The sequence below is a fragment of the Dromiciops gliroides genome, chromosome 5 (genome assembly GCF_019393635.1).
Source record: "Dromiciops gliroides isolate mDroGli1 chromosome 5, mDroGli1.pri, whole genome shotgun sequence".
NCBI lineage: Eukaryota > Metazoa > Chordata > Mammalia > Microbiotheria > Microbiotheriidae > Dromiciops > Dromiciops gliroides.
This window is the reverse complement of record NC_057865.1, coordinates 191210665-191231966: the sequence shown is the minus strand read 5'-3', so window position 1 is coordinate 191231966 and position 21302 is coordinate 191210665. Positions and strand designations below refer to the sequence as shown.

At 45.1% G+C, this 21302-nt stretch overlaps 2 protein-coding genes across 7 annotated transcripts; both read left to right on the top strand.

Moving 5' to 3' along the window:
• The first annotated feature begins 2921 nt into the window (after positions 1-2921).
• Positions 2922-8956, top strand: ING4 (inhibitor of growth family member 4). 6 transcript variants are annotated; one of them, XM_043967967.1, is made up of 9 exons: positions 2922-3199; positions 3916-3987; positions 4472-4575; positions 5780-5965; positions 6173-6287; positions 6606-6714; positions 6900-7047; positions 7424-7485; positions 7602-8956. In XM_043967967.1, exons 1-9 carry the CDS (start codon positions 3163-3165, stop codon positions 7639-7641), a joined length of 873 nt encoding a protein of 290 aa, XP_043823902.1. In that variant the 5' UTR covers positions 2922-3162; the 3' UTR covers positions 7642-8956. The 6 variants fall into 6 exon arrangements, with proteins under 6 accessions (XP_043823902.1, XP_043823898.1, XP_043823897.1 ...); XM_043967966.1 differs by having other exon boundaries at positions 3120-3199; positions 5799-5965; XM_043967963.1 differs by lacking the exon at positions 4472-4575 and having other exon boundaries at positions 2931-3199; positions 5799-5965; positions 6609-6714.
• Positions 8957-9849: 893 nt separating this feature from the next.
• On the top strand, positions 9850-21302 carry LOC122729225 (acrosin binding protein). The gene is made up of 10 exons (XM_043967960.1): positions 9850-10230; positions 10640-10855; positions 11101-11195; positions 11756-11858; positions 14508-14772; positions 15286-15454; positions 16103-16282; positions 16428-16595; positions 20321-20404; positions 20920-21302. The coding sequence occupies exons 1-10, from the start codon at positions 10188-10190 to the stop codon at positions 21040-21042; spliced, it is 1446 nt and encodes a 481-aa protein (XP_043823895.1). The 5' UTR covers positions 9850-10187; the 3' UTR covers positions 21043-21302.

The window sequence follows — 21302 nt, the reverse complement described above, 5'->3', positions numbered from 1 at the left end:
GATTCTGTGAGGCCAAGCTGAGGAGGAAGCGAAGTCTAGAAAGACAGTGCAAATGTACCAAAATGCCAGGTGGAATATATTGTGCAAGGAACAGCAAGGAAGCCATCTTAGTTAGACTATAAAGCATGAAAGGAGAAGAGTATATCAAGTTGGAAAGGTAGATTGGAGCTAGTGGTTGAAGGGCATTTAAAACCAAACAGAAGAATTTATATTTGATCTGGCACCAGGGAAGCACTAAAGTTTATCCAATAGAGTAGTGATCTGGTTTCAAGTCTTGGCTCTGATATTAGCTGTGTGACCTCCAACAAATCAATTGACATCTCTGAACATTAGTTTTCTCCTCTACAAAACGAGGAGACCATGAATTCCTTGCCTCACAGGTTTATGAGGAAAAATACTCTGTAATCCTTAAAGGTGTCTATAAATGTGTTATTTTTGCTAGATTGTGGAAAGCCTTGAATGCTAGACTGAGTTTATTCTGTAGTGGGATCATAGATTTCAAGCTGAAAGGGACCTTGGAAGCCATTTAACCCAATCTTTTTTTTTTTTTTTTTAAGCGAGGCAATTGGGGTTAAGTGACCTGCCCAGGATCACACAGCTAGTAAGTGCTAAGTGTCTGAGGCCAGATTTGAACTCAGGTCCTCCTGACTCCAGGGCCGGTGTTCTATCCACTGCGCCATCTAGCTGCCCCCAATCTTCTTATTTAAGGGATGAGGTACCTAAGGCCCTAAGAGGTTTTATGACTTTTCCAAAGTCATACAAGTAATATATAAAGGTGGGATTCATCTCCAGTCTTCTGACTTCAAATCCAGAACTCTTCCCAATGAAGTTTATGAATGTGTTTGGGGTTTTTGTTGTTGTTTAATTGGAAAAGTGAAATGAGATCTAAGCATTGCAAAGATTAAATAAGCAGCAATGTGAGGCAAAATTTTCGGTGGAGGGGAAAGAAAAAACAAAATGAGGTGGTAAGACTGTCTATTTCAATAGTATTTAGGCAAGAAGCGACAGAGAACTGAACTAGGGTCAGGGTAGAGGAAGGAGAAGGGGCAGTTGGCTGGGTATAATCTTATAAGATGCTTACCCGTTTACTGGAAATGGTATAAGGGCTCTGGCATAGTGACTACTGAATTTTTATAGAACCATTATAAGTACAAGATTTGTAAGTACAAAAATACCTTTTGGTAACTGGCAATAACAGTTTTGTGCTAGTATTTCTCCCTGTGGGAAAACAACAGCTAACAGGGTCCACTACTTAGTACAATGTAGATAATTAATCAAACAGTGCCCCCTTTGGTTTGGAACTAGGTGTATAAGCATCTTTGTCTTTGGGATTTTTCTTAGCTTGCCCCTTCTTTGGACCATGAGAGAGTGTATGTGAGAGAGTTTGATGCAAGATCTATATACTGATTGGCTAAGCCAAAATAATGCCTTAGCACCAACAGCAGAAATAGATTTCTTATTTGGGTTTTCTGATGTTCTTTCCTGGTCTAGGAAGATTATGTAGCCTCATGATTATTAGGAGTTTGGAGTCCTATCCCTGTTTCTGCCCAAAGTGGGTTTTGGTCCTTAGATTTCTGTGCTGTCTGGGTCTGTGATGTCAGTGATAATTTTTATTTTAATTGAGAAGTGAGATTATTACTGATTTTTGTTAGGACAAATATACTAATTAAAAATTCCATCAAGGTGATGTTGTTGAATGACCTGCCATCATAAAATTGAGTTCTTTCATGTCCTAGCAGTTGGTAATGGACCAGGAATTATCCATTCATACCCTTACTTGCCCTTAATTATGGGCCAAAGGCAGACTGGGTGATGGGTGTAGAGTGCACATCCAAGTAACAGAGTACTGCTATTTAGCCTGCTTAGGTGGGCTTTCTTGTAGAATTACACTTGAACCAGTAGAGCAAATTAGCATTACACATTAGGCTTAGAGGTGAGGAGCATAAAGTTAGCAGACTTTGAAAGAAATTTGCTCTTACTCAAAGAGTATGTCTTAAATCCTTCAAGGATTCAAGCTGGGCAGACAGGAGGCCCTTTAGATATGAGTTGTTTGTCTTTCATTCTCAAAGAGGACCATGACATCAGGGTGATGTCATGACTTGCAATGAATTAGATTTAAGTGAGGGAGGGCTGTGTAAGGTTACCAGCCTCACTCTCTTCTCCAGAGCCATCTGGGTCCAGTGACAAGATATGCATCAGGATAACTGGAGATGGCCCCGGATGTTTAAAGCAATTGAGGTTAAGTGACTTGCCCTGGGTCACACAGCTAGTAAGTGTCTGAGATGAGATTTGAACTCGGGTCCTCCCAACTTCAGGGCCAGTGCTCTATCCACTTCGCCACCTAGCCGCTCCCAGGTATGGCTGAAGCTACTGTAATGATACAATTGTATAGTGCTTTAAGGTTGGCAAAGTGCTTTCTTTGCCTGTATTATTTCATTCAATCCTGTGGGTTGTTCTATTCCTGTCCTCATTTTACACATAGGGAAGCTTCTCTGAGAGATTTAGTGACCCCCCCCTCCCCCCGGACAGGATTTGAACTCGTGTTCCTGCCTCCAAGTCTGGCACTCTGCGGCCTGGACCCTGGCGAGGGAGGGAGGGGGGGTGGAGGCGGGAATCATGTAGTTAATCCCTGGGCCGCATCATTGCAGGGTTATGACGCCGCCCGCGCCCCATTTCCTCTGGCTGCTCTCCTCCTCTACCCCAGATAGATGGCAACAAGAAATAAAAAGGTTGCACACACACCACACACGAATGAGAAATTGGGTGCGAATTTTTTTTAAAGCAAGTATGAGGAAAGTGGACATTTTTGGATTTCTAAAAGTATATTCCTTTCGGAAGAGGATGGGGACCCAGGGAGTTTAATTCAAAATGGCGAGCGCCAGTGACGTTTTTCCTCTTCCTCCAGTCCCAAACCAAGGGGCACCAGCAGGTGAGGGCGGAACCGAAGCTCACACCGCCTCCCTAAGGGCAACAGGGAGGTCTGTCCTTCGAAAGGAAGGTGAAGAGAATGGGCGGAAGCGTCCTGGCTAGAAACTCACGAAGGGCGGAATTTTCCCCGCCTTTGAGGGCGGAAGAGACCTTGACTCTGAGATAAGCTCGAGCCCTGGAGGGTGTTCGATCACTTCCGGGAACGGACCGGAAGTTGCTTTGTTTTGCTTCAAGATGGCGGCGGGAATGTACTTGGAGCATTATCTGGACAGTAAGAGGTTGCGGGTGTTGGGTCGGCAGCCTTAGCGCGGGTGCAGGGCCAGGCCGAGATGGGACATGCGCACATCGGTGGGCCCGCGGGGGGAGAGAGACGACTGAGAAGGAAGGGAAGGAGGGGAGGGGAGGGGAAGGGAGGAAAGGAGTGGGGGCGGGGTGCGGGGTCTGCCGCAGCTGATGGCTGTCAGCCCTGGGAGGGGCCCGCTAAGGTGGGCTTGATTGGTTTGGGTTTGGGAGAAGTTGAGGAGTGTCGCTTGGGGAGCTGGGCAGGGGGATTGTCATAGACCGTGACTGCCGGGGGGACACTTAATCCCAGGTTGGGGTGCACCGTGTTGATCTGGCATGGCCAGGTGTCCCACCTGTCAGCAGGTCTGTAACCGTGAAATTCACTGATCTCCTTTTTCTTAGAAGAATAGACCCTCCAGTGGCTCCTCCCTCCCCCTTAAGTGACTGAAGGGAGGACAGTAACTACCAAACAAGAAAGGACTGAAACTCCTTTCCTCATGGATCTGAGACCCCGTTCCCACCAAAAAGGACCTGGTGCTAGTCAGGTTTGATCGATAGGGTTTTTTGTAATTAATCCTTTGCTGCCAGGTTTGGACCACTACTATCATTAACACAGTTCAAGGTCCTGTTTGAGGCTTTGTAGGTTGTGGGGGCACAGTGGAAGCCCGTGACCTCCAGCAATTCACAGCCTCTTCTTCCCCCCAGGTATTGAAAACCTCCCCTTTGAGCTCCAGAGAAACTTCCAGCTCATGCGGGACCTAGACCAGAGAACAGAGGGTGCGTACAGACCAAGGTGTACATTTATCTGTGTCTAGAATGAATGATTTATTTATTCTTCAGTTTGGTGTTTGCTGGTACAGTCTGACAAACAGGGCACTGTTGCTTCTCTGTTCACTTTACCTGCTGAAATTTATGAAGGGAGGGTAATGGTAGCCTAGATATCAGCACAAATTTTTCCTCAATAAATGAAGTACTGAGGAAAGAGCTAAAGAGTTCAAAGACACTAACCTCATTACCATCCTCAAGAAGAAAGTCAGAAAATCTTATGGTTTCAACTATAGTTGCATCTCTTTGGGGGTATAGCCCTTTCCAGAATACTTCTACTACACTTCATTATCAGTCATACTGCCACAGAATTCACAGTATGGCTTTGACTGCAACTCATGTTGGCAGACATAATCTTTGCTTCATGGCAAATACTGAAAAAAAATACACAGAGATTAACAACAAGACCTCTACACTGTATTCTTCGACCTTACAGAAGTATTAGATATCATCTGTGGACCTGCATTCTGGCAACTCTTGAGCAAGTTTGGCTGCCCTGAGAAATTCACTTGGAGCCTGAGGCTACTCCCCGATGGTCAGGTTGGTCTCATCAGAGTTGATAGTGCCTTGTCAGGTCCATTCCCCCTCATCAGTAGAGGATTGTGTAATAGGTACAGTATTTTCTCTTTTATATAGTCCTGCTCAAAGAAATAACAACAAGTGATCTTCAAGCTGGTGACCAAGTCCCATTGGGAAGGTCATCTTAGTAAATTCTTCTCAAAATCAAAAGTCCTGGAAATGGTCATCCAGGAGCAGCCGAATGCTGAGGATTAACTTGTTTTCTCTGTAATCCAATCCTGACTTTTGAAGTACATACAACAAGAAGAGATGTCAGAGAACATGTCATTGTTTGCATGCCTTATAATGTGTTCTTTGGGAAACTGGCAGATGAAATGTAGTGCAAACATAGAATGAATCACCATACCAAACGGAAGATCGACAGAGCAGTGGTTCTGCCCAGCTTTGTGCAAGACCTGGACCTGTTATAGTCAACACAACCAATCTCATGAGCGATTTCATCAACAGTTTCAATGAGCTCTATCAAGCAACAAGTGGCAAACCAGGATCATCAGTAATAAGTCGGAATACCACCAGTCTCCAAGCCAATCTCCTTTAACACATTCTAGTTGGCCTAGGTGATAGGTGACAATAGAAAGCCCATCCAGGTCACTGAATGGTTAGCTGAAGCAGGTTGAGCAGAAGGTAGGCATCTAAGGAGGCATAGGTATGAATCAGTAAGAGAAATAACAGTGGATGGATCGGCAGCTGCTTGACCTAGGGTGGGTAGTTTTTGAGAAAAGACACAAGGTAGCTGTTGAGGCATGCAAACAGTGACAGGCCTTGTGAACAGCATTTGCAGCTACCAAAACTCACAAGGGTTGTAGAAAGGAAAATACTTCATATTTAACTTCAGCTTCTGCTGTACTCAGTGGGGGGAAATGCTGATGACATCACTTTTGCTTATCAGTCAGATAGAATGTTACATTCACACACATCTTGGCTTTGTAACTCTAGGAAAGTCACTTCACTTCCCAGTGCTCTACATGCTGACCTACATTGCTAGAGGGAGTTTCCTCATGTGAGAGCTCCAAGTATCAGAACAGTCACAGATCTAGCCCCTGTAGGGTTACAACCCCTCCTTGAATATTCTGTGCATCTTAATTTGATGAGGTTGAATGGAAAGGGGTCTAGGGGGAATACATTCAGTCGACTATTTGGGGGGTGGGGGGGGCATTGTGACCAGGCCTCTGTCTCTATTGTAGACCTGAAAGCAGAAATTGACAAGCTGGCCACTGAGTATATGAGTAGCGCCCGCAGCCTCAACTCAGAGGAAAAGCTGGCATTACTTAAGCAGATCCAGGAAGCCTACGGCAAGTGCAAGGAATTTGGGGATGACAAGGTGCAGCTCGCCATGCAGACCTACGAGATGGTATGGCCAGGATCCACATGTTTCTTTCTGCCTCTCTGCTCATTCTACAAGGGTCTTAGACATCTCACCTGTGTTGGAAATTTTCCTTAGTGTGGGGACTTTGTGGAATCTGTTTTGGGTCTAGAATTTTCCTTATGAGTAGCTTCAACCTTCCTACTCTCTTCTCTCCCTGCCTTCTCTTCTCCCCGCCCCTTACCCTACTCTCAGGTGGATAAGCATATTCGAAGACTGGATACGGATCTAGCCCGCTTTGAGGCTGATCTGAAAGAGAAACAGATTGAGTCAAGTGACTATGACAGCTCGTCCAGCAAAGGAAAAAAGAGTGAGGAGGATGGGACAGGGCTCTGGGTGGTAGGGTAAATCTTCAGAGGGAGGAGGCAGCATATTATGAACTTGGAATCAGAAGACCTGGGGTCAGATACTGTCTGCTACTTGAGACCTTCGGCCTCAGTTTCCTTTTTAGAAAAACTGGGCTAAAGAGATTGGATTGAGGTAGATTATTTTTTCTTCCACCTCTAAATTCTATGACTCTAAAAGAATGAGAAAGGGGGTAATTGGATCAGAAGGAACAGAAAAGCCCAAAAGGGCTTAACCCATCTTTTGGTCTCCTTGCCCCTTGGCTTTTCCCCCTCCTTCCTAGAAGGCCGGGTTCAGAAGGAGAAGAAGGCTGCCCGTGCTCGTTCCAAGGGTAAGAACTCAGATGAGGAGGCTCCCAAGGCTGCCCAGAAGAAGCTGAAATTTGTGCGCACGTGAGTGAGAGTCTTACCAAAATCTTTACCTCCATTCCTCCATGTCTTCTATCTTTTTTTCTTACACAGCAGCCCAGTACTTGTGGCTAGAAATGTGGATAACTTCTCGCTAACTCCATCCCCATTCCCAAATCCTTCCATTATATCTGAAGGTCATAACATATGCCATTACTTCTGTTTTTTAGAAGCCCTGAATACGGTATGCCCTCAGTGACTTTTGGCAGTGTTCACCCTTCGGATGTGCTGGATATGCCGGTGGATCCCAATGAACCTACCTACTGCCTTTGCCACCAGGTTTCCTACGGGGAGATGATTGGCTGTGACAACCCTGATGTGAGAGCCAGTTTGCCTTGGGAATAGAACGATAAGGAGGGCTGGGGGGGGGGGGGGGCTGAGGAGGGGGATGTGCCTTCTTTCCCACAAACACCGAAACAGACCTTGTTAGCTGTGCGTTCTCTTTATCTGCCATTTCCTTTTTGGAGGGTGTTCCTCTTTATAAGGGTGAGGAGGGTTAGGGTTAGATGAGGGGAAAAAGACAACTCTGAGGCAGTTGAATTTGTGAAACGTAGTCAGAATCAGCCTAGCCCAGCCCAGTTTTTTTAGGACCCTTTGCAGAGGAAGAAGGTTGGAAACAGGTGTGGAAAACGTGAAGGGAATTCTAACTCCCTCCCTCAGCCTCATTTTGCTTCTTCCTCCCACCTTCTTTCAGTGTTCCATTGAGTGGTTCCACTTTGCCTGTGTTGGATTAACAACCAAACCTCGAGGGAAATGGTGAGTGTATTTATGGCTAAGAGAAGCCTGAGTCTGAGCCTGGAACTAAATTTAAGGCAAAGTTTCTTCCCAGATTGGTTTAACCTGTCTGCCCCTCTTTGCCACTTCCTCCCTAGGTTCTGCCCTCGGTGCTCCCAGGAACGGAAGAAGAAATAAACAAGGGCCTTGGATGCATCATCGAAATTTCATCTCTTCTCCTCACCTGGGCTGGGGCATGGGGCAGAGAGCCCTGCGTTGGGGCGGTGGGATTCAGGGGGAGAAGGGGGCTGGTACAGAGAAGTCACTCCCTTCTCCCCCCGCCTCCCCCACACACATAACACACTCTTGGTGCTGAGGCTGCATCTGAACTGCAGTAGGGCAAGTGGTGTGTGCCCTCCTTAAGAACATCACCTGCTCCTTCTTGGGGTTGGTGGAGGAGGGGTCATCCCCACTTCCCCTTTGCCTCCATGCTGAGGTTGGTGCTGTATCTTGGAGGGGTACCTTTTACTTCCCTCACTGTATATAGGGGCTAGGACAGCAGTACAGGGTGCCTCCCTCCCCCCCATGGTGGGGGCTATGGTATGTTGATCTTCCTTCTACCCCTGGATTTCATCTTTTTGTAGGGCCCTTTCTGTAGGGTCATCTTCTACCCTGTGGCAGGGGAGTTTTTAGGCTTGTGTGTATTGGAGGGAGGTAGAGACCTCCTTTGTAAGGGAGGAGTGGGTGGGAGAATAAAAGTCATGAAATCGGCCTGCTGTATTTATTAAGGAGAAGTTAGGCATATAGGCCATTGTGACACCTGACTCCCTCCTTCACCCCTCCATTTATTTCCCCAAATATGTTTCCAGGTCCTAGATTTCAGCCTCTTTAACACCTTCAAGCCACGGGAGGAAAAACATGACTTCAAATTCCTGGGCTTTGCTATTCTAAAAGCTTGTGTTTTTTCAGTGCCTTGCAATTAGTGCATTTATTGTTTCTTTTACACATGAGGAAACTGAGGCTTAGGTTAAGTGATTTGCCCAAGATCACATTGTTAACTGCCAGAGCCGCAAGATATGAATTTGGGTCTCCCAATTCAGTTCGATGCCCTTCCCCCTCCATCAGACTCCCTTTCTGTAGCTTAGCTGTATGATGGGTTTAAATAACTCAGCCTTAGCTCCCAGTGGGTAGGGTAGATCCATCCAAAGTACTACATAAATGCATAAATGTGTTATTCAATAGAGGTAGCATGGTAAGGTCTTGGGAAGATACAAACTTAAATCCCCCATTCCCCCCTCCCCTCCTTGTTAGGTCAGTGACCCTTGAGGGGCAAATCACTTAGCCTCTATTTTTTTTAAAACAATTTCCCAGAACCTGTATTGAATCATAAACTGGTTGTGATATGGGTTGGTGGAGGGGAATATATTTTCAAATTTAACGAAACATTTAAGTGCTTTCTGTAAGACACTGTACTAGGCTTGGGGGACACAATGATAAATGAACTTCCTCTGGTCTCAAGGAGTTGTATGTACTTCTTGGGGGGGTGTGATAATAGCTATTCAATAATGCTTTAAGGTTTATAAAGTAATAAATATAGAGACATATAAATATGTATATCATCTCAGATCCTCACAACCACGAAGTAAGCACTGTTCTCATTTTACAGATGAGGAAATGGGCTTAAGAGATTAAGTGCCCAGAGTCAGAGCTAGGAAATGTAAGGCAGGATTTGAAATCGGGTCTTCACAATTCTAAGTCTAATTGCCTCCATACAAATATATTTTGAAGAACGAGAAGGTGGAATCTAACTGGGTATCACCATGGGCTTCATAGAGAAAGTGACACCTAAACCTAGCCTCGAAGTAAATAAAAACATGAAAGAGCTACTATATGCTAATCAAGTCAGTGATGAAATGCTGTTTGTCTCAGAATAGAGTGGGAAGGAGATTATTAATATGATATAAGGGACGGCTGGCTGGAAAGGCAGTTTGGGATCAAATAGTGAAGGTCTCTAGGTGCCGGGCCACAGGACTATTTTATCCTATGTGTAATCCTGTTGATTTTTCAGCAGGGGAATGAATAGTCAGAATCGTGCCTTAGGAAGATTGCTTTGGAATCTGTAGGGAGCACAATCTCCAGAGGAAAGAGGTTGGAAGCAGGGCGGGCAGTGAGAAAACTGCTGCAATGATTAGGATGGAATGTAACGAGGTCCGGAAGTAGGGGCTAAATGGAGATGCCACTGCCAGGAGCTGGCAAGTGATTCGACGTAGGAAACGAGGGCAGGGGAATGGCCGGGGACGACTCCAACATGAAGACGCTGACCCCGACACTCGCGCTGTTCTCAACCTAAAGAGGATCCCCTCATTGTAATTTGTATTGGTTATGCACCCTACCCTTCGAGTTCTCATCCCTTTACAGTGAAACCCTCTTCCTTCTTGACGAAGCTGTGCCAGGCTTCAGGCCCCGGCCACGCCCCGGTACAGCCTAGGCTTGGCGCCTTCCAGGTCTACTCCATCTTCTCCTGGCTTTTCCCTCTCGCCCCGCCCTCAGGGGAGGGGCTTCCTTTAGGCTACAATAGGCCACGCCCCTTCCGTCCTCCCCGCTCTCGAGACTGTCTCTAAGGCCACGCCTCTGGTTCTCATGGGCCCCGCCCCCTCCCCGCTCGGTTAGGGGCCGGTTGAGGGAGGGCGGGTGAAGTAGGAGGCTAGCGTGGGCGTCAGGCAGCGGAGCCTTCCTCCAGGGTCATGAGAAGCCAAGCTTCTGGCCTTCGCCTCCCACTCCTGGCAGGTGAGGCCTCCTCCCTGAAGCGGGAGAGCCTCCCTTTGGGGAGATATCTGCGGATATCTGTCCAGTCCTTCCATGCACACTTCTGGAATACCCCGAGACAGCCCTGCCCCTTGAATCCCTGGCAGCCTACTTCAGAGGCCCAGCGACCTCTCCCAACTTGCTCCCTATGCCCAGTGTCTCTAGTCTCACCTTCGGGGTCACTGTCTTCTCCCTGCAGGGCGAGGCCCAGGCGTGGATCCCTACTAGGCCTAGGGTGGATCATGGCGGCAAGAGGGAGGAATCCTGGGATTTCTTCCCCTCCCTTGTCCATTCAACCATCATCGCCCCCATCAATCCATCCATCCACCCCATCATCTATCTCTCCCCCCCTCAGTCATACATCCCTCTGTCTATCTGTCCCTGCCCGCAGCGATCCTGCTGGCCCCAACACCTGCCCCATTCCCGGCTTCAGACCCTGATGTCCCTGGCGCCCCACTTTCTCCAGCCGAATACGAGCGCTTCTTCTCAGCACTGACCCCAACCTGGAAAGCAGAGACTGCCTGCCGCCTCCGTGCAACCCAGGGCTGTCAAAACCACAAACTTGTACAATTGGACCAATACGAAAACCACGGCACCCTGCCCCAGGGTGAGCTCCTGCTTGGCCTCTGAGTAGATGCAGACGGAGGGAAATTGACGCACGGGGGAGGGGGCGGCGGAAAGTGAGGGCTGGTCAAACCAACCACCCAGCCCTGCCTTCCTATCTCTGGGGAAAGGAGGGCAAGGGGCATTACACTGAAGCAATACCCCCGATCCCTGAGGTGGGCAGAAATGATACTTCTGTTCACCACTTCCATTCCCCTATTCCCTAACCACCAAACCCTAAATCCCCAGGCTCTGTCTGCACAGACCTACCTTATGCTTCCTGGTTTGAGTCCTTCTGTCAGTTTACCCAGTACCGTTGCTCCAACCGACTCTACTATGCCAAGGTGAGGTGGAAGGGGATTAAAAGTCTCTGTGTCCAGGGGTGCCATTAAAAGAAGAGGCAGAAGTCAAGATGGGAATTAGAACTCACAGTGGGGGTGGAGGGAAATCTGGGAAGGGGTGTACTTTCATAGCCTGATAGTTTGCAAATTGCTTACACAGTGTAAATACAGTGTTATTTCTTGTGTATTCAAGCTGCATTCAACAATCCTGTTAACTTGATAACAACAGAGATGGCTGTTGGGAAGAGAAGCAGAAATAGGGAAGGATAGAGTGGACCCAGACAGAACTATTCTTTCTGTTTCTCTAAAGGGATCACCAAAATGATACATAGATGTAGTTCAAACGTACCTCTGCACTAACAGCAGGAAATCCCACCTGAGGATTCAGTGTTCTGAAAGCACCCCGTCTTATTTATTGAAACCTAGGACCTGTTGGGGGGGAAGGACATATTGAGAAGGGGCTAAGGAATAAGAAGGGGGTGGGGTACCAGTTTGGGGAAGCCATCCCCAACCTTCTGCAGAGTCTTGCGCTCCCCATCACTCCCCTTCTTTTCCATCTGCAGAGGGTCTTGTGCTCCCCGTCACCCCCACCTCTCTCATCCCCTGAGACCTTTACCAGGATGGACAGCACAACAGTCCCTTTTAGCCTGCCCCATGTCACAACAGGTGAGCTCCCTCAAGCAGTCATGAAGACTTTGATCTCATCCCCAATAAGGGAGCAGCATGCGTGTCTGCTGGTAGGGCTGCCATGGATATATATGTAATCCCTGTCCCAGAGCTCTTTGGTATGAAATCAATGCCCCACACCTGTGAGAGGCAATTCTGTCAGGGCAGAGTTGGCGAGATGAGGAGAGAGAGGAGCTCTACTTCCATCAGATTTTCTTTGAGATTCACTTTGAATCTCTTTCGGTTCTGGCTTTGGGTGCTTCTGGCTTCCAACTTCACGAGAGAGAAAGGACGATACCAAACCCCACTTCAGGTTTGTTGAATAAGACTGTGGGAAGAAGCTGATGTGAGAGGAGAAAGCAGTCTCCATCATGTTCTTGCTACACCGGAGGCTTTAGGAAATTTCCCCTTCATTGAGCTCTGGGATTCTCTCTCTTGGTAGAATGGAGTTACCTTGAAAGAGCTCCTTCACTTAGTATTGTCTGACAGCCCTGGGTTGCTCTCAACATGGATAAATGGGTTTCTTTGCTAGTTATTGTGTGTTCTTTGTGGAAGAGGTATTTGGTGGGAAGGAGGTTAAATCTTGAATATAAAGCTTGGGGTCCTCCTTTCCCCATTAAGAAAGAGCAATCAGCAATTTAGCCTGAACCTGAAAAGTGCATCACCTAGATTAATAATATTTAAGGGAGGAGATAGATATATAATTTTGGCCCAGTACCTCTTCTTTATGAGAAAAGCAAAATGGCCAAACTGCTGGCTCCAACCTCTTGCTTCTTCTGGCAGAAAATAAAGTCTCCCTTGGAGAAGAGTTGGGGGAGAAAAGATGTTTGTTTTGCCTCCCTCCAAGCCATACAATGATACCCTTTATATATATGTGTGTGTGTGTGTATATATATATATGTATATATGTGTATATATAGTGTTATGTGTATATGTATATGGCTGGCCTTATGGGTAGGCAACAACCACCCCCAAAGTCTTTCTCCTTTGCTTGCACAGCATCTTGAGCTAACATCTTCACCCTGGTTCTTTGTTCTGTTTTCGTTTTTGTTTTTGTTGTTGTTTTTTTTTGGTGAGGCAATTGGGGTTAATCTGTTTTTGTTTTTAAGATTTTGTTTTTAGTTAACAAAAATCTATTTTCTGCTTTCCATACACAAACTTTGAAAAAGAAAGGAAAACAAACAAACAAAAAAAGCTCTTTGTAACAAATAATTCATAGTCAAGGAAAACAAACTCCCACATTGGCCAAGTTCAAACAACGCTATGTCTCATTCTGCACATTGAGTCTATCACCTTTCTGTCATGAGATGGGCAGCATATTCCAATCTTAAGTCCTTTGGAAATCCGGTTGGCTGTTGCAGTGAGCAGAATTCTAAAGTCCTTCAAAATTGCTTGTCTTTACAATATTGTTGTTGTATAAATTATTCTCCTGGTTCTGCTCACTTTACTTTGTACCAGTTCATATAAGAGTTGTCAGGTTTCTCTAAAACCCATCCCTCCATCATTTCTTGCAGCATAATAGTATTCCATTACATTCATATGCCATAACCAATTTACCAATTAATAGATACTCCCTTAGTTTCCAGGTCTTTGTCAAGAGCTGCTATAATTTTTTTCTTTTATATATGTGTCCTTTTCCATTTTCTTTGATCTCTCTGTTTTATAGACTTAGGAGTGGTATTGCTAGGTCAAAGAGTATGCACAGTGTAACAACTTTGGGGGTATAATTCCCAAATTATTTTCCAGAATGGCTGCACCAATTCACAGTGCAACCAAGGCTGCATTAATGTACCTGTTTTCCTTCTTCCAGCATTTGTAATTTTCTTTTTTTGGGTCAATTTTGCCAATCTTATGGGTGTGAAATAGAACCCCACAGTTGCTTTAATGTTCATTTCTGTACTTTAGTGATTTAGGGCATTTTAAAATTTGGCTATTAATAGCTTAGATTTCTTCCTCTGAAAACAACCTGTTCATATTCTTTGACTATTTGTTACTTGGGAAAGACTTATTCTTATAAATTTCAATCTGTTCCTGATATATCATGACTATAAACCTTTACCAGAGAAACTTGAAGCCAAAGTTTTTGTTTTGTTCTGTTTCCCCAGTTATCTTCTTCCCTTCTAATTTTCAGTGTATTGGTCACCTTGGTTCTTTGAATGATCCTCAGTTTTCTCTTCTGGGTTAAACTAGATTGTCTCAAAGTTCCCTTATCGTTCCAACATTCTTTAATTTAAATGCGGTGGTTATGGGGAAACAGGGGTTAAGTAAGAAAGAGGGCAATGCCACTAAGAGTATTGGGATGGTGTCAAAGAGAGTACTTCCCCCTCACCACCAATTTGCCAATTTGCCATGTCCTATGTAGAATATTCATTTTTAAATTATTTTAATAATAGTATTTGCTTCTGTACTTAACCCATAGAAGCTTTCTGCATCTATGAATGTGCATATCTGATTCAGTCTGTTTATTTCTGCCTATGTATTTATTTCTGCATCTCTATGCACATGGAAATGTTTGGCTGAATGTGAGTATGGTCAATAGCATATTTTTAGTATGAGCCTGTAATTGGGAAGAGACAGCTACAGAGGCTGCCCTGCCCAAGTGTCCTCTCTCTTCCATTCTTGTCTCATCTCTTCCTTTCTCCATGGCAGCAGAGAGCTCTGAAACCTATCTGCCCTGGCATGAACAGCTTCACACCAACATGGAGGAGCTCCTGCAGTCCTCCCTCTCCTTGGAAGGGAAGGGGAGTGAGGCTCATACAGAATCTCCCAATAATCCCCCCTCTACCAGCCAGGTGAGAAAGGAGGACCCTAGACCTATAGTGATCGAGGGCATCAAGGAACTCATTCGATCAGCCCAGGCCTTGGGGGGCCAGAACAAGACCACCCTAAATGATGAAGATGATTCTTCTGGAAGGTAAAAGATAATGAAAGGTTGCCTCAAATACCACCCTATGGACTTATGTAGCAGCCTAACACCCCCACCCCCACCCCCCACCCTCACCACCCCAGTCCAAGCCTGAGTTCTTACAGATCTCCCAGGACTTCTGTAGCTGATTTATTGTCCCATCCCTACTCTGCTCATTTCAGGACCCAATTTTATAGCTACTGTTGGCATGGGAAAGAGGGAGAGGGATCATGTGCCCATTCATTTCAATGGAAGATACACTGAACTTCAAAGTCTGGATTCGTGTTCTGGTTCTGCAACCTCCAAATCACTTTGCCTCCCCTGCATTCAGTTTCCTTGTCTATAAAATGATAAAGTTGAATTAAATTATCTCTAAGGTTCTTTTCAAGGAGTTAGGTTTGTGGCTCTGTGTTGGGTGGCTAATGGAAGGAGAAATACAGAGCTCTATTTTCCTATTTTCTTTTTGCCTCATTGCTTTGCTTTTGTCTTTATGTCACAGTGCATATGTCTTTCTGCCTACAGCACTGTCCCCAGCCATCCTCAGGCATCTTCCCCAAGTCTTCTCTCTCTGCCTGGGGAGGAGGCCCTGTTGGTGTTGTGTTACGCAATCCTTTCAAGCAGCTGCCCCACTATCCCTGTGACCAAAGCCTGGCAACATATTGAAGAACAGATTTATGGCTTCGGCAACACGGTATTCAATTCAGCTTGATCGAGCAGGAATTTATTTAGTGTGCCCAGCACTGTAAAATATAGAGGATGGCCTCTGTCAATTAACTCCGACCCATTCTTCCAGCCCTATTCTGCCCTCTCCAATGTGGCATCCAATTTTAAAAATTGCATTCATCAAACATCATTTTCAGTACTAATTATATACTATACATTGTACTAGGCTAGGAATTAATTCATTTAGGATTCTTTCCTTTTTCTGTAAAGGGTTTTTCCTTTTGCACCTTTTTGAATGAAAGGTAAAGACCTCTTAACCTGAAAACCATTCCAGAATTCTTCAGATGTGGTTCTTCAGATTCCTAAATTGATGCCATCAGATTCTAGGCCTGGAATCCAGTTCTACACCTTTCTTCTTGGCATTTCCCAATCCAATTCTCCTCTTTTCCTCCCCTTACCCTGATACCCCAAGAACACAGATCCTGTTCCAGAGAACCTGAAAGCTGGATCTAGTTTTATTGTCTCCCTAATTGTCCTTGTCCCCTTAGCTGCATGTTTTCTTCTTCCTCCTTTGCAAGGTCCTTACATCTAGAATCAATTCCCAGAGGTTGTTCTTGGGTGGGAAAGGGATTCTCTGGCCTAGTATTTCTCCTTTCATAGCCTTCTCTACCTCCAGGTGTGTGACAGCCTTGGGCGACGACACATGGACACTTGCCAATTTTGTGCATTCTGCTCCCTGAAGCTAGAGCAATGCCAGTCAGAGGCACCTCTGAAGCGGGAGTCTTGCAGTGAAAGCCACAGTGAAGAGTTCCTCAGCCCCCTGCTCTCTGCCCAGGATACCACCACAGGCATACAGGTACCTAACTTAGGCAGCCACGACCACAGGGAGCTCATTGCAGGGTAATCCTGTCTCTGGGGCTCTTTTGTGGGGTAAGATCATGGCCTTGAGGCAGAGGCCAAGGGAAGGTTTAGGGAGAACTGTGTATTTCCATGTATTGCAGGTAGGCCCTATGATGGAGGGCCGGTATTATGGGCTGGAATTGTATGGTGGGCTTCGCATGGACTTCTGGTGTGGTCGGCTGGCCACGAAGGGCTGTGAGGACACCCGAGTCTCCAGCTGGCTGCAGACTGAGTTCCTCTCTTTTCAGGATGGAGATTACCCCTCCAAGGTCAGAACTTTTTCCTGGGACCCAAACTCCTCTGACTTCTTCAGCCCTCAACCATTCTCTTGCAAGTCATACATAGATCATAGGTCTTTGATTTAAAGTTGGAAGGTACCTTAGAAATCATCTGCTCCAAACTCTAGATTTTTTGAGAAAAGAAGATCCACTGAGGAAGTAAGGCCCAAATTGGTTAAGTGATTTGCCCACTGTCACAGCGTAAGTAACAGAGGTAGATTCAGACCCAAGTCTTTCCCAAATTTAGAGCATTTCCATTATGCTTTACTGTTCATTGCCAGTGGTTTAGAAAAAGAGCTGAAATTTGAGTTCTATACCCAGCCCTCACAATGTGACCTTATTGTCTTTCATTTGGCTCAATAACCTTGGAAACAAAAGAGCTGCTCTTTCTTCACTTCACCTAACCTCCCTTTCCCAAAGGAATGGGAAGATTAATTCCTGTGTTTGAAAGGAGAGGCAGAGTCATAGAATAATAGAAAGTATACTGAATTTGGGACTTTTACCAGCTCTGCCATTAATTAAATATATCACCTTAGACAAGTCACTTAACTACTCTGGGCCTCAGTTTCCACATCTGGAAAATTTGGACTAAGTGATCTCAAAGGTCTCTTTTGGTTCTAAAATTCTATTATACAGACTCCTCAGATCATAAATTTAGAGTTGGAAGAGACCATCAAGGCTTACAAGATCATCAAGTCAAAAAACAAAAATAAAACACAAGATCATCAAGTCCAACTTCCTTATTTTACAAACGATCAAGAAGTTGTAACCTTCTCAGAGTCACACAGCTAGTAAATGTCTGAGGCAGCATTTGAACCCAGGTTTTCCGGACTTCAAGTACAGTTCTCTGTTCATTTTCCCATGTTCTGCCTCCTTTCCTTCTTTCTCTAGTGTTCTGTTTTCTCATGTCATTGAGCCAACCCTCACTCTACTTTCTAGAATCATCCTTTTTTCTACCAGGCATATTAATCCTATCATATTTATAGTCTTCTTCCCTTCTCCCTCCTGCTGTCAATTCAACAAGAGAAAGAAAAGCATTAGGGAGAATGAGGAGGCCAAGAGGGGATTAGTAGTTGCTCCATTCCTCAGTCCTTAGCTATTGATCAGAGACACTGGACATCTTCCACCTTCCTATCATCTTCAGAAAGATATTCTGTTTCGTCTTCAGTAGTACTCTGAACCCAACCCCACTACCCCATCCCCTTACCGAAGACCAGTCACCACCACCAGTTCTGTTCCCAATCCCTTCTCCCTACAGCCCCTACTCTAGCCACTTCCCTAGTAAGAGAATCCCAAGTAGCCACTTCTCACCCTTCTTGGTTTCTGGTTCCCTAGCAATTTGACTGTAAATTTGAAGGAGTTTAGTACAATAGAAAGAGCGTTAGACTTGGAGACAGATTATTGATTCTTCTGCCTGCTACCCCTTAATTTTAGACAAGTTTATTCACCTGTAAAATGGGGGTAATAATAACTAGCGCTATCTCCTTCACAAACTTGTTGTAAGGTTCAGATGAGATCATGTATGAAAAGGTCTCTATAAATGTGACCTATTATTATTATTGGTGACTGAGAGATAGGGTTAGAGAAGAGATGAAGGTGCTTTGGATCTGTGGCCTTTTGGAGTGCAAGCAAGGGTTTCTGTAGAATTAGAGGAGGAACACTTGTTGAAGGCTCATTTCTCAAATCCCTGTGACACTTCTGAGGGATAATGTTCTAAAACAGTGAGAACAGTGGTACATGGTGGACAAGATAGAAAGAGAAGCTAAACAATATTATACTTAGGTGGATTTGGAACTGGTTAAGTGACCAGTGGTGATGAATGAATCAGCATCAAAATGGGGAAGTTATTAGCTAAGTGTGCTACTGGGGCTGTGTGCTAGTCAATGTTTTTTTCAGTTATGTAGATAATGGAATGGATGTCATGCTTTGTTTATCAAATCTGAAGATGAAATGGAGCAATAGCTAATAATAGCTTACATTTGAAAAGTTTTAAGGTTTATTTAGCACTTTCCAAGTGAATCCCACCTTGGAGTCATAATTAAATCACTTACTGTCCCTGAATCTCAGTTTCCTCTTCTGCAAAATGGGGATAACAGTACCTGTCTCACAGGGTTGTTGTGTGAGGCTTAAAAGAGATAACAGATAAGCAAACAAAAAATGGTGTCAAGATTTGAAAGAGGCTGCCCCTCTCAAGCACAGATCTTGCCATCTCTGTTAGATTTCCCACACTGAGGGTTCTCAGACTCTTTCCAAAGATGGATTTCACAGTGTTGACATATTGAATTTGCAGTGCAGTAGAAAACCCAACTCATTTCATGGGAACTGTTTTCTAGCCACATGTTCCCTTATTCGTTATTCCTACAACTGATGCCAACTGAAGGGTAGGACTTTATATTTATCTCTATCAACATATTAATTTCATAGGATAATGCTATCCCATTAGATTTGACCAATCACTTTAGCTCCTCAAGATCTTTTTGGATTCTTCTGTGATGACAGGCAGCGATGGTAGTGAGAAAAGGACTAGACTTGGAGTCAGGGGACACGGGTTTGAGCCTTAGTGTCTTTATCTTTAAAATGGAAATAATCCCATTTATCTTGGCTGCCCCACAGGGTTCAGTGATCCTAATAGTTGATATATAACAAATCACTTCCTATGCATAATTTTATTTGAGGTTGATGCCATCCCTGATCTCATCTTACAGATGAACAAAATAAAGACTCAAGAGATGTTAAATGACTTGCCAAGTGTCAGTCAGGACTCAATCCCAGATCGTCCTGACTCCAAGTCCAACATTCTAACCACTAAACCAGATTAGGGAACTCCTGGGCAGAGTCAGGAGACAGGAAGACATGTCTTGTAGCATCAGTTAAAGGAACCAAAGGTTTCCCCTGGAGAGTTGAAGACTTAGCAGGGACATGGTAACATCTTCAAATATTTGAAGAACTGTGATAAAAAACAAGGAATTAAAACTGTTATACTTGAACCCTAGTAGAGGGCAGAACTAGATAGAAGCCATGAGTAGAAGTTACAGAGAGGCAGTTCTTGCTCAATATGAGGAAAAACTTTCCAATACTTTCTGTTGTTGAGTCATTTTAGCCATATCCAACTCCTCCTGACTCCATTGGGGGTTTTCTTAGCAGAGATACTGGAGTGGTTTATCCTTTCCTTTCCAGCTCCTTTTACAAAGGGGGAAACTGAGGTAAACAGTGTCAAGTGACTTGCCCAGGGTCACACAGCAAGTAAATGTCTGAGGCCACATTTGAACTCAGGTCTTCCTCACTCCAGGCCCAGCAGTCTGTCCACTGTTCTATCCAGCTGTTCTACAATTAGAACTGTTCGAAAGTGAAATGGGCTGTCCCAGAAGAGAGTGGTTTCCCCCCTTACTAGAAGTCTTCAAGGATAGGGTAGAAGTCAGAGATGTTTTAAAGGGATTCATCCTTTAGGTATGAGTTAAACTAGATCACTATTGAGTTCTCTTACCACTAAAGAAGGCAGTGTGACAATGTGGAAAAAGCATAGGATTTGGAATCAGATATAAGGGAATCAGGATATAAACCCTGGCTCTGACACTTATTGTTGGAATGACCATGAATGGGCAAGTTATCACAATTTTCTTTGTCTCAGCTTCATCATCTGTGATTTTTATAATGGAAATGTGAGTTGTCATTTTTATTCTACCCCCTTTCCCTCTGATCCCTAACTCCTGGTCTAGATCTGTGACTCGGACTATATGCAGTACCCCAACTACTGTGCTTTTAAAAGCCACCAGTGTCTGCTTCGTAACCAGGACAAGAAGGTGAGCCCATCCTGGATCTGCCCCACCCTGATGTAGGCCTCATCCCTAAATGGAACCCTCCACCCCAGGCAGGCTAGTCTTGTGTGAGCTCTTCTGAGAGCTGCTAGAAATCAGAGAATAGTTCTCTCCACACAGACCTCCTTCCTCTTTTTTTTGCTTCAAGCCTCCATCCAGTGCCTCTTCATTGACTCCCTAATTCTTAGGAAAAACAAGGCATCCCCTAGGTGAGAAATGGGAAAAGATAGTGAGGGAGTTAGAGGAGGCTGTTAAGTGTAGTGGTGAAGGCATTGGATTGGGAATTAAGAAACCGGGTTCTAATCCTGGTCCTTTGACTATGATTTATGTAACTTTGGGGAAGGCAGGGCCTCCATGTCCTAATCTGGAAGAATACCAGATGGATGATCTCCAAGGTGCCTTCCAGTTCAAACCTTCTATGAGTTTGAGCCTACTCCTTCCCCTCCATCTTGCATCCTGCTGTCCCATATCCTTCTTTTCCTTCCATAATATCCACAAAGGTATTCCGCCTGAGATGCTTGAAGAATGAGACATATTCAGTACTGAACACAGCCAAAGGTGAGGAGGCTATACTGCTCTGGAGCCAGGAGTTCAGCAGTGTAACCCTGGGCCACGGGGGGTGAACTTGGAAGCCAAAGAGATATCGGAGGTTATGGTCCCTTACATCCATCCCAGCACTCTTCATCCTCTAAGCTTTGCCCACTCCCAAGCCCTTGAAGCCTCATTGCCCTTCAGCAAGATCCTCATCTCTCAGCCTGGCCTCAGCCACTCTGGCCCTCCCAGCCTCTCATCATCTGGTGCTTGATCCCACTCTCATATTGTTCCTGCGAGCAAAGCAACAGAGAAGAATGTTTGCTGTGGTGATGAAGAAATCCACCTACCT